This window comes from Heptranchias perlo, chromosome 1 (genome assembly GCF_035084215.1).
Source record: "Heptranchias perlo isolate sHepPer1 chromosome 1, sHepPer1.hap1, whole genome shotgun sequence".
NCBI lineage: Eukaryota > Metazoa > Chordata > Chondrichthyes > Hexanchiformes > Hexanchidae > Heptranchias > Heptranchias perlo.
Genome location: NC_090325.1, coordinates 182,485,191 through 182,497,544, shown reverse-complemented (window position 1 = coordinate 182,497,544; position 12,354 = coordinate 182,485,191). Strand labels below are relative to the sequence as shown.

The 12,354-nt window shown below is 45.4% G+C and overlaps 1 protein-coding gene across 1 annotated transcript in view; it reads left to right on the top strand.

Annotated features, from left to right (window-relative positions):
* LOC137328590 (neuronal vesicle trafficking-associated protein 1-like) overlaps positions 1-12,354 on the top strand; it is a 56,956-nt gene that overhangs the window by 32,618 nt on the left and 11,984 nt on the right. The window contains exon 4 of the mRNA XM_067994349.1: positions 8,470-8,580. Coding sequence (XP_067850450.1) covers positions 8,470-8,580 — 111 coding nt within the window. The remainder of the gene's footprint in view (positions 1-8,469; positions 8,581-12,354) is intronic.

Sequence of the window (12,354 nt, the reverse complement as noted above, 5' to 3'; positions counted from 1 at the left end):
AAGACTTGGCTGCAGTACAGAAAGTGGTTTAATGACCTAACCAGGTCAGGAAAAGTGAGTACATTTGCTGATTCACCCACATCCTGTGAAATGCAACACCCCCCCCACCCCCACTGTGTTGCCAAGCCTACTCCCATCACATCATTCCTCACATCCACTTAAGTTTCAGCATCAACCATCCTCCACTTTCTATGCACGTCCTCAACTCCCCATTTATACACCCACCACTGCCACTCACCCCGATCCTGATGCAATATGATGTATCTGTCTGATACTTATCCTCTGATGCATCTGTTTCATTGCCTGCCTCCCCAAAGCAATACATCCATCGGGTGAATATGTCACCTTCAGTCACTCACAGGTCTGTTCTTTCTCCCCTTGTAGGAGAAGAGAATGCAAAACGCAAGGGAGAGGACGAGGACTGGAGATGGACCACCACAAGTGGTCCAGCTGATCGATGCAGAGGAGGAGGCCATGGAAATAAATCGCACTGTTGCATGCCTATCCAGAGACTGGCAACCTGCAGATGGCTGGTGACAGAACTTTAACATCTTTCACACACACACAAGATGACTTGATTTCTATCAATGATTGAACTGTTCCAGACCTCAGTATGGTCATTGGAAAGATTGTCACTTTTCCGTTGAATAATTAATATCGGCTTCTGTTGTCTTCCAGGGCCTTCAAGAATAAAGAGCCAAGATGGAAGAAAGCGATTCCTCAGAGGATCTCATTCCTTCTGAGGGGACACTGTCACAGGACATACGGCCATGCACCAGCGCAGATACTGGCACTTCGGTGGGCCCTGTTAGTTGGGTCATCACTGGTGGCAGGGGCAGCTGTGGTGAGTCTGTGTCGGGGGCCCGCAGTCCTCTTCGGGCTCTGCTCAGCTGGACACAGATGCTGAATCTTGGGGGCCATCGTTGAGAATGAAAATGATAGAGGTGCAGCAGCAACTTTTGCGAGGTAATGGAAAACGTGCCACGCACACTCTCCACAATAGCGGAAAGGGTGGAGGAGTCCAACTCCATTGCTAGTGCGTTGGCGGTGCAGGCAAGTGTGGGAATGTCGGCGATGGAGAGAATGGTATCCTCCACCCAGCTGCAAGCACGGCTCTCAAATGAGCCTATGCCGGCTATGGCAATGGCCGTGCGGACTCTGAATGCCAACATGTCTGCTGCCTTAAACAGAATGTGGGAGTGATGTGGCCCTCGCCCGGGAGAGGGATGATGTCGAAAGGGCTCATGGAAGTGGGGACGCCACTCAAAGCACCCCCACGTCTCACCCGTTGCCCCCCCCCCCCCCCCCCCCAACCAGTGCCCGCAATGTTGCCTCCTGTCCCGATGGCCGAGTCTGCCCCTGCACAGGTGCGGTTGGAGTAGTCTTTGGTGGGACCCTCATGGGCTCCAAAACCCAGAGGTTGTAGGATGAGAGCATCTCAGCAGTCAGGGCAGGGACCTGAGCACTACTTCTGCTGAAGCCGCAGGGGATGCACCACGTAGAAGCGGTAGAAAGAGAAAGGTTAAGCAATTGTAATTCACTAAAGGTATGCACAAGGGTATTTGACGAAATGTCATGTTGTTAATTTATATTTTCTTTTGTTATGGCACATTCAATTTAATCATTATCACTACCACTGGCACGTCTTCGCCATTATTGAGGCCCTTTTGTGAAATCACCCTTTCATGTGCTTCATCATGAATGCCACTTGTGCAGTGGGTGTGCATGTTTGAAGGACTGTTTTGTACAAAGGGAGGACGGGGGGGGGGGGTGGTGGTGGTGGTTGTTCCAGGCAGTCTGAGTATTTCAAAGTCTTCAATTTGTACATCTCATTAAGAGAACCTGTCGGAGATGAGGGAATCCCTGGCATCACAGGCAGCAATGTGTACCGCTGCTCTGGCGATGGGTTCCCCATCTTCATTTTCCTCCTCATCATTCTTCCTCATCCTCCTCTTCAATGTTGCCGGCAGATGAGGATGCTTCACGAGCGCATTCGCCCTTCTCCTACTGTAACCCTCTCTACTGTGCTATATTATGCAGGACGCAGCACACGACAGTTATTCTGAACGCCCTCGCAGGTGATTACTGAAGGGCTCCCCCAGATCAATCCAGGCACCTGAAGCGTATCTTCAACATTCCTATGGCTTTCTTAATGACGGACCTGGAGGTGATGTGGCTCTGGTTGAACCGCTGCTGTGCCTCGTTGGTGGGGTTTCTCACAGGTGTCACGGGTCACATCTGCAGGGGGCACCCTTGTCTCCAAGGAGCCAGCCCTTAAGTCTGTCTTCTGTGTGGAAGAGGTCCGGGATGTTGGACTCGCGCAAAATGACAGCTGCCAGGGAATCTGGCGCACACCTGCAGAAATCTCTTTCAGTGGTCGCACACCAGCTGTGCATTGATGGAGTGATATCCCTTTTGGTTTATGAACAGTCCTGGCTCATGTGGAGGTCCTTGGATTGCTATGTGTGTGCAATCAGTTGCGCCCTGTACCCGTGGGAAGCCAGCCAGAGAGTTGAAACCCACTGCCCTCTCAGTCTGGCTGATGTCGTTGTGGGAGAAGTTGGCGCAGTCGGATGCCCTGGCAAACAAGCCATCCGACACCTGTCGTATACACTTATTTACAGACTACTGAGACACCCTGGAGGTGGCGCCCTGGAAGGATCCAGAGGCGAAGTAATTGAGGGCAGTGGTGACTTTAACTGCGACAAGCAATGCGTGGCCACCAGGTCCAGCCGGGAGCAGCTCTTTATGAAGGAGCGTGCAGATGTCTGCGACCACCTGCCGACTCAATCTCAGCCTGCATAGGCACTGCCTCCTCAGAGAGGTCTAGGAAGCTGAGCCTCTGCCTGTCGACCCTCTCACATGGGTAGTGCCTCCTCCGACCTTGGCCCCTCCATTGGTCCGCTCTTTGCTCTTCTCCACGTCCTTGTTGCACACCTCTGTCTAGTTCACCTAAAGATCCCAGACCTGCACGTCGTGCCTGCCACAGATGGTGATGTGCCTCCTTCTCAGATGTATTGTGGAATGCACCCATTGCGTCCCCCCATCCTGATCTTGTCAGTTTGAGGGGCTTCAAAATGTAGGTAAATTTGTCTGAACACAAGAATTCTCAGTCTCAACAAAGAAATCTCAGTCTAAACACAAAGAACTCCCAGCCAAACGTTTGTCTGAGAGAGCCTAGTGCCCAGCTGGAATACCTCACCTTTTATTGAGATGTGTCAATCACTGGTTTAAAGGACCAAATGAGCTTCGGCTGCAACTTACCTCCGTTTCTATGACGTGTTGCAGAAGCCACTGGAGTCACGTTCAGGAGAAGTTAAATCCGTTTCTGTTGCAAAATCTGCAAAAAGTTAAGTACCTAAAGTGTTTCAACTACCTGAATTGGTCCTTTAAATATCAGCCCGCCGGCTTTAAGTGGGGGCAGGACTTCCGGGTTTCTGTCGTGCGCTGCACCCTAACACGCCTGGGTTAAACCCGAAAGTGGGTGCATTGGAGCCGGGATGTGGTCCCGCTCCAAAAAGTAGCAACTTTAACCTCCAACCCACCCGTTCTTGGGGGTTAAAATTACCCCCCTAGTGTCTAATAATCAGGCAAGATTCCATTGCTCTTGATTTACTGATCTCTCACCACTTCAAGCACAAGAGCTATGCTCGTTATTAAATACTTTTATCAACTCTCTTCTATTTGAAGTTAAACTTGAGATTTGTGTGTTAACCTGTACATGTCCACACATTCCTAATGGCTAGATGACAAAGTAAGATAAGATTGCTTTGATGTCTCTTGTAGCAGGCAATGGGTTGTCTTCTGAACCCTCCTCCTCTTCCTCCAAATAGCACAGGGTATTCGCAAATTTTGTAAACTGTGATAAGTGGTTCGAGGGGGAAAAAGCTACCAAGTGTCACAGCACAAGACATCAAAGCCGAACAACAGTGCTGAGGTTCAAAACCACGAAAAAGCTTCCAAAATTAAGGTTTACAGCACTTTTGCCCGGAGCTGTCATTCTTTAAAATGACTCCTGCTTTGATCTGGCCATTTAGCAAAGCAAGACATCTGTTTTGAACAGGTGTTCTCAGCATTAGTGGAAATGCAGTGGAATGAATGCAAAATGGACATTACACATCAGAATACCTTCAACATGCCATTTACATTTACCTGCCCATATTTCACTGGCTTCACTTAATGCTGGTATTTCTGTGCGCTGTGACTAGCGGCAGGGACTAGCGCACTTGGGCCCAGAGCGTGTTGGGCCGCACATGCGCATTGTAGCGTGTTGGGTGAGTATTGCCCCCTCACATCCCGTCAGTGGCAATACTAGAATGGTGTTACTGCCATCCATTTAGACGCGACCTCCTGCGAGTGGGGAATTCGGCAAATGCCTCCAAGCCCAATTTCCTGCAACTGCCCCCAAGCCCAATTTCCTGCAACTGCCCAGCAGTGGGCAAAAATAACTCGGAAGATCCATCCTAGACTCACGCATGAGGAATGGCACCTGGCCAAGATGCCGAAGACTGATCTACACCTGTGGAGCCGAACCGAAGCATAAGCATTCACCTTCTAGCAGGGAAAGAAGGGTAAAAGAATGGGGAAGAAAACTCTTTGCTCCATTTAGTTGTACCACATTGGTTATTAAATTATCCTCCAAGATGTTTCCACTTGTGGGGCGAGGCAGGCAATCGTATAATTGTATTCTCCATCTTAAAAAAACAAAAACTCTCCTAGTATCCTTTCTTCTGTGCACTATTTTTATCACACAGGTTAATGTGTATATCTTAAATTCCTATTTTAACTCAGTTATTAACCCATTTATTTAATGCAGTGGTTAGTGCAGATAGTGATTTAATGTAAATGAGTGCAGTAAAAATAATGCAGAGAGGAAATTAAGCTCATCCATAATGTAAGTATTACTGGAAAATTGACAAAGGAATGAACCCCTGGAACTATACTGTCATGGTTTATGATGTCATGTGATTGGCACTCCCCCTGTGACCACTGCTCTCCATCTGATAACATATATTTACTTCAATGTACCAGAGACGTCTAGTGGCAGAACAGCAGTTATATGGACAGGCAGTTCAGTTTAGACAGCTTAAATTCTTGCTGTGCTATCAAACTGAAATGTCAGTTGTCCATTTGAATCATCCCTTTGTAGCTCAATCTGACATTGCTCCAAGGTTTGCTGCTTCACATGGCTAAAACTGTAAGTCCAAATGTAAGCTACATTGTCATGAAATTGTAAAATATTGTCTTAGTAGGAATACCATAACTGCTTTGAGCCCCTGCCTGTGCTGAGTTAGTATATATCAGATGATGGGCAGTACGGTCACTACAAGTCATAGAATCAGAGAACTTTACAGCACAGAAGGAGGCCATTTGGCCAGTCGTGCCTCTTGCCAGCTCTCTGAAAGAGCTCTCTGCCTAATCCCATTGCACTGCTCTTTGTCCCGTAGCCTTTATTATGCCTTTTTGTCAAATATTTGTCCCCATCCCTTTTAAAAAGCTATTACATAAGAAACATAAGAAACATAAGAAATAGGAGCAGGAGTAGGCCAATCGGCCCTTCGAGCCTGCTCCGCCATTTAATAAGATCATGGCTGATCTGATCCTAACCTCAAATCTAAATTCATGTCCACTTTCCTGCCCGCTCCCCGCGGGTTCTGCTATCCCTCTGCTAGGACATGGAATGGCCAAGCAAACTACCCTCTGTTTAAAAAATTTTGCTCTATCTCTCCCTTTGTTTTTCCGGTAATGCCCTTAATTTGATGCCCTCTAGTTACTAACTCACCAACCAGTGGAAAATAGTTTCCCACCCACCCCCCATTTACCATATCTAAACCCCTCAGAATTTTGAATTCCGAAGCAACAATTTGCATTTATAAGTGACCTCAGTCTGCTGGGGGAGGTGAAAAATCAACTTGGTGTCTCACTCCAGATTGCTATCCAATGACCTCGGCTGAAAAATGCACATATGAAAGTAGGATGAAGCCAGCATTGGGCTTGGCTGTGATGCCAGCCCGCCTTTCTCTTGTTGAGTCGTGTGATGACATTTAACATCCAAGCTCATGCATCAAGAGTGGTCAGTTGGTCAAGATTGGTTAGTCTGGCTGGTACCCATACAGCCATACCACAGCATAAGCATTTGGCTTCAGGAGATAGGAGAATGATAAAGGAAAGGAAAATTGGAAGGCTTGGTGGAAAAAAGGAGATCCTTGCTGCACGTAAGTTCACCACATTGCTCATTACGCTATCATCCAAGACTCTTCCATTTGGGAATGGGAGGAATGGTAGTTTCCATTTGTAGGTCGTTCATGTTGGACCGAGCTGAACATCAGAGAATACATGCATGTAATTGGGTGTGCTTTACAGCAACTGAATTGGAACACACCACTGGGTAGAAATTGGAATGCGTTGTGCCCATTTTTCGGGTGTAAAGTGGGCCCAAAGCATACCAATTTAGCAGTGGGATGACCTGCGTCCCATCTGTGCAGGTGTTGGTCCCACTGCCAAATTCATGAGGCCCATTTTTTAGGTGTCCTGGGCTGCCGCCTAAAACAGGTGTTGGGACCCTTGAATATGCTAATTACAGGCCTAATGCTTGCTGAAGGAACCCTTGATGAAATTAATCAGCGATGAGCGGGGATTCTTCAGCGGCACCTGTGGCCACCAACCTAAGATAAGTTTCAATTTTTAAATAAAACCCTTTTTGTTGGGCCAGGAGGGCTCCCCCGACGACTCAGGCCTCGCAATCGCCTCCTCCCCATCGTAGCCTGCTCCAACCCCGCCCCCCCCGCCCCCGGGACTTAACTGAGGCATGCGGCCTCAAATTGAAGCCTCCCCTCAGGTGAGCTGCCCGTGGAGACACGACCAGTTTTGGTCGATGAGGACCAATTTCCATCGATCCTCGGGCCTCTTGTTTAAGGCCTGCACTGTTCACGTTGACTAATTTCTAGCCCTACACGTGCAATTCCTAGCTAAAATATAGCACAGCTTTGAACCACTTCGATTGGTTCTTATTTAAGCTCGTTACTGTTAATTGTTAAGTTCACCAATTAAAAAAAAATTGGTGTTAATTCTCTGAAACTTGTTATGAATTAGGTCAAAACAAAAGCAAAATACTGCAGATGCTAGAAACCTGAAATAAAAATAGAAAATGCTGGAAATACTCAGCCAGTCAGGCAGCATCTGTGTAGAAAGAAAGAGTTAACATTTCAAATCGTTGACCTTTCGTCAGAACTGGAAGAAGTTGAAGATTAAACAGGTTTTAAGCAAGTACAGAGCCAGGGAAAGTGTGTGGGGGGAATCTTCCCCTTTGTTCTTTTCTCCCCTCCCCTTCCTTCCCCCCCCCCTTCCTCTGGCTCTTCATTTTTGGTTTTTATTATGAATCAGGTTGATATGATGGAATGATTATAATGAAATGAAGAATTGAAAAGCTATTTTAATCAGTTCTTGTCTAGCTGCAATATAAAATACTAGAATGATCATTTCGTTCATTTGTAACTCTAGAAGAGCACTGTTGTGTCTTTGTTTTCATTTTTGGATTGTGCACTTCTTTCGCGCAGTAATGTTTATTGTCACAGTTTGATTTCTTGTTTTGCAAGATCTATTAATATTTATTGAATTTGTCTAATTGTTAACAATGCCTGTTATAAACGACTATGTGAAACCTTGAGAGTCACATGAATAAAGAGTTGGTACCCAGATGTTGGATCTAATCTTCTTTGTTCAGTATGCAGGTGCAGGTCATACTTTCACAGACTTCAACCATATGAATACATTTCACAGTCAATTACCCTAGTTTGTTTGAAGCATGGAAAGGTGATGCTTTGCAGTTGCAAAAATTGCACATTTGTATTACTTGTAGTCACTTGATGTTCTCTACACTGCCTTCAAATGTCCTTCTCATTTCAGTTATAATATATATTGTAGTCATTGCATGGAAGTCAATAAGTGTTGTAATTAAGTTTTGGTCTGTCAGAGGTTTAATGTTGGTTACTCGTGCTTAAAATACACTTGTTTTCAGAGCATTGTCATTCAAATGAAAATCGGGTGCTGAAGGGTTTAATATGACATGCTCAGTCCGGACCAAAAGTGCACTGCGCACCATGTTGTTTAGGGCGCCCACCTGACACTGGTGTCAGGCTCATTGCCTATGCAAATCGGGGGCCAAACACCTGTTTTAGGCCCCTTTACCAAAATTGGTTCACAATCTGGACGGGGATGACATGAAGAGAATGACCAGCTCTAATTTTCTTAATATTTTTCTCCGCAATGTTCATGTGTCCATACTGAACTGATAGGCCGATTATAAACATTTTCTTTTTTCAATAATAGTCTGTAAGGAAGGGGAAACAGTGCTGCTGTGTTGTAAATTACAAAAGCATAATTTCTCTGTGTATGAGGTAAAATTAGGAACCAATTGCAACAGCGTGTAATTCCCTTAAAAATAATACTGTAACTATTCTTCTTTTGCAGGTCACAGTTCTCATTCTCTTTGCACTGGCATTTCTTACCTGCATAGTGTTCCTGGTGGTGTACAAAGCTTATAAGTATGAACACAGCTGCCCAGACGGATTTATCTTCAAGGTGAGAATTGTCCTTTGACAGGTCTAGTAATGAGGCAACGTACAATCCTTCTGTAAAACCCATTGACAATACATTAGCAGATTTAGTATGAATTTGGACATTAGTTGCATTTAACCCCTTCACCAAGTCCTGTTCACCCATCACCCCTGTGCTCACTGACCTCGATTTTAAAATTCTCAGCCTTCAGATCCCTCCGTGGCTTTGCCCACCCTATCTTTGTAACCTCCTCCAGCCCTACAACCCTCCGAGGACTCAGAATTCCATGAATTCTAGTCTCTTATGCATCCCCAATTTCCTCCGCCCCACCATTGGCAGCCGTGTCTTCAACTGGCTAGACCCCAAGCCCTGGAATTCCCTCCCTAAGCCTCTCCGCGTCTCTACCTCACCTTTTAAGACGTTCCTTAAAATCTATCTCTTTGACCGAGCTTTTGGTTACCGTCCTAATATCTCCTTATGTGGCTCAGAATCAAATTTTGTCTGATAACGCTCCTGTGAAGCGCATTTGGATGTTTTACTACGTTAAAGTTGTTGTTGTTAAACATCCATGCCAGGTAATAGTAATGCTTGTTATTTTCTCATTAATTCTCTCTCCTCCTCTCATGAAAGTATTAACTACTTGTTGGGGTCTGGTCCCAAGAGTGCCTGTTATCTCCCAGTACTTTGCCCAAATGGCCATCATTTACGTGTGAGTCGTGACTGAAATGGCAGCAGGTTTGCAACTGTGGGTAGGGACGGAGGGGGCATGAAAACTCAGCCTGATCCTGCCCTTCCCCCAATATCCATAAACGCACATTTCTATTGGAGGACAGTGATCAGGAGTGGGAACCTGGCTGATTTCCCCTTCCTTAACCCAGGAGCACCGAGGCATTTTCTAGTGTGCTTGTTGTTATCCTAGTCAAGGTCAGCCAGTTCAGCACAGGCCAGGAAGCAAAACCTGACATCTTAGTCATTTTTAATTATTTATTGGCTAGATACTTGTAAAGATTTTTGTATTTTGCCCATCTTAGGATCTTGGTTTGTACTTTATTTGTTTAGTCCTGAGGGCTTTGTTTTCTCTTTGGTTTGTGAGTGTGTGATGCTGTTGCTCTAAAGAGCTCCATTTATTCAATGGTTTGTACTGACTGATTAATTTTCAGTGTCACCATATTTAGGGAGATTCCTGTACTTAATTGCACATAATTGTACTCCAGATAAGGCAAGAAAACATTATTGTGCAATGGCTTTTTGTACTGCTGCTATAGTGCCTGCTTTTAAAATGGCTGGGAAAGAACTTGAAAAACAAGTGTCTTTCATGTCCTCAGGACATCCCAAAATTCTTCACTTTCTATTAATTATTTTTGAAGTGTAATCACTGTTTTGTAGCCAAACACAGCAGCCAATTTTCGCTCTACATAGAGCTAAGATAAATGATTAGTTAATCTGTTCTGGTGGCTGTGTTCTGGACACGGATGGTCTAGCATGACCTGGCTTAAACCTCCTGGCAGCCACCAGGGCCTAAATTTTAACCCCACGAACGGGTGGGTTGGGGGCGGGTGGGATTGTAAAAATTGTAAAACCCCACCCCAACTCTCCTCCAACCCACCCGCTTCCGGTTTTAGTGGAGGCGGGTCGAGGGCCGGCTGAGTGACCCGCACTTAGAAGGCATGTCGGTCAGTGAATGCTTTAAAGTAGGCTGTGGGCCTCTATTTTGCTGTCTGTTTTATTTTTAACTCCTGGGGGCCGGGATTCCCGGGCCTTCTACTTCACGCCACGTGAGAGGAGGCGACAAGGCTGACAGCAGGTAAGTGCCTCTATCTTACTGCTTGTGGGCCCAGAGGAACAGGAGTGCTTCCCCAGGCCCAACAAGCTTACCTGCAGCGACCACCCCACAGCCCCTCCCTCCACGTCAAAATCGTAAGGACTTCCGGGTTTCCCATCAGGAATTCCCACCTCCCCCCAGCCCTCTTCCTGGCTCCGGGTTAAAATTTACCTCCAGGTCTCAAAGTATGTTTGTTGTTTGTCCCCCGTCCCCCCGAACCCATCCATCTTATTGCTCTGTCTATAAAACTAACTGGGAATGGTGGTCATGCTGGCAGGAGCTGCAAGTAGACGTGTCATGGACCAGCTTATCCTAGACTGACCCGAGACAGAGGAAGAAGCTCCTAGAGTATTCTTACTCCATCACTGATGTCTGTAGTGGACAGTCAACATTCTTACTGGTTAATGTAAGCGAAAGTGCTTCGGAAACCAAAGTGTGCGGGTGTAGTAGATGTAAGAATCTTTTGAAACAATGGAACTACAAAGATGAAGATCACCATCAATCTCAAAGAGTGAATGTACTGATTTCCAAGGTTATTAGAAGACCAGATCTTCTTGCTATCTACAGGGCTGCCTCTTTGGTTGTTTCCAACAGATTCATCCAGTTGGCATTATGAGAGATGTAAGACCCCTTGAGACAACAAGACACTTAGATACATTTCACTATGTGGGAATAGACCAAAAGACAGTTCTTTGTACAAGTGGTACTTTTTGCCTTTTGAAACATTAGCACTTTTGTAGCCTTTCTTGATGTCTGTATGGAAATAGATATCATTGATGCTGATGGCTGTAAGCTACTCCCCAGGACACATTGCAGAGTGGCCATCTTGTACTTGAGGTGTTAAAATGTGTTCTCAGTCCTGAGGTGTAGGAAGGGTTGAACCATCTGGCTTTTAGAAGCATGACACAAAGAATAAAAATCTACTTAAAATCTTGGGGTGTAATCATGCTTTCACTTGGTTAATTAACTGGGGGAAAGGGAGAATTTCAATATTCCAGGGGCCTACGGTGTCCGCCTGGGATGATGTACAGTATCGCTACACTCATATTTTATTATTCATACCAGTGAGTCTTATTCACAACTATTATTCTTAACCAAAATGCATTTTTACTGCCTCAGTACACTTAATGAAAAACGTTCACATTTTCATTACAGTGATGTGCCATTAAAAGTGCATCGAGCAATTGAGTTGCTGTCACATCCACCTCATCAGGATTGCCACATTTCATGACTCAGCACTCTATTTTAACAATCAGCAAGTTTGCTTTTGTAAAATGGGCTATGATTTTTAAAATTCAGTTGGTGCTAGAAAGATGCCTCAAATTGCTGCAAGACTCAGCTGTAATCCATTCAATTGCATGATAATGGCATATATATTAGCAAGAGAAAAGAACAGCAGCCAGCCAGAGGGATTGTTGCTGCTGAAGCAGACTCCAGCAGGTTTTTGGGACAATTTCTCTCATTTTAGAAATATGAACTTATTTCAAATGTCTCTGTTGCACTACAAATCATTATCCCTTTTTAAAAAATCTATGCCGAGGCACAAATTTGTAGTATTGAGACATTATGCTGTTTGAATAAAACACATTTGTTTGTATCAAAGTCTGGGCTCACAAATAACCAAAGCTCTAGCTTCAGAAATACTCGCATGGCAACCTGGAAAACTAGCAAAAACTGACCAATGACTTCAAAAAAGTTGACATGGTCTCAAAACTGAGAACAGCTGTTGCTCAGTTGGTAGCACACTCACCTCTGAGTCAGAAGGTTGTGGGTTCAAGCCACACTCCAGAGACTTGAGCACATCATCTAGGCTGATACCTCAGTGCAATGCTGAGGGAGTGCTGCACTGTTGGAGGTGGTGTCTTTTGGAGGAGACTTTAAACTGAGACCCCGTCTGCCCCCTCAGGTGGACGTAGAAGATTCCATGCCATTAATCGAAGAACAGGGAAGTTCTCAACCAACGTCACTAAAACAAA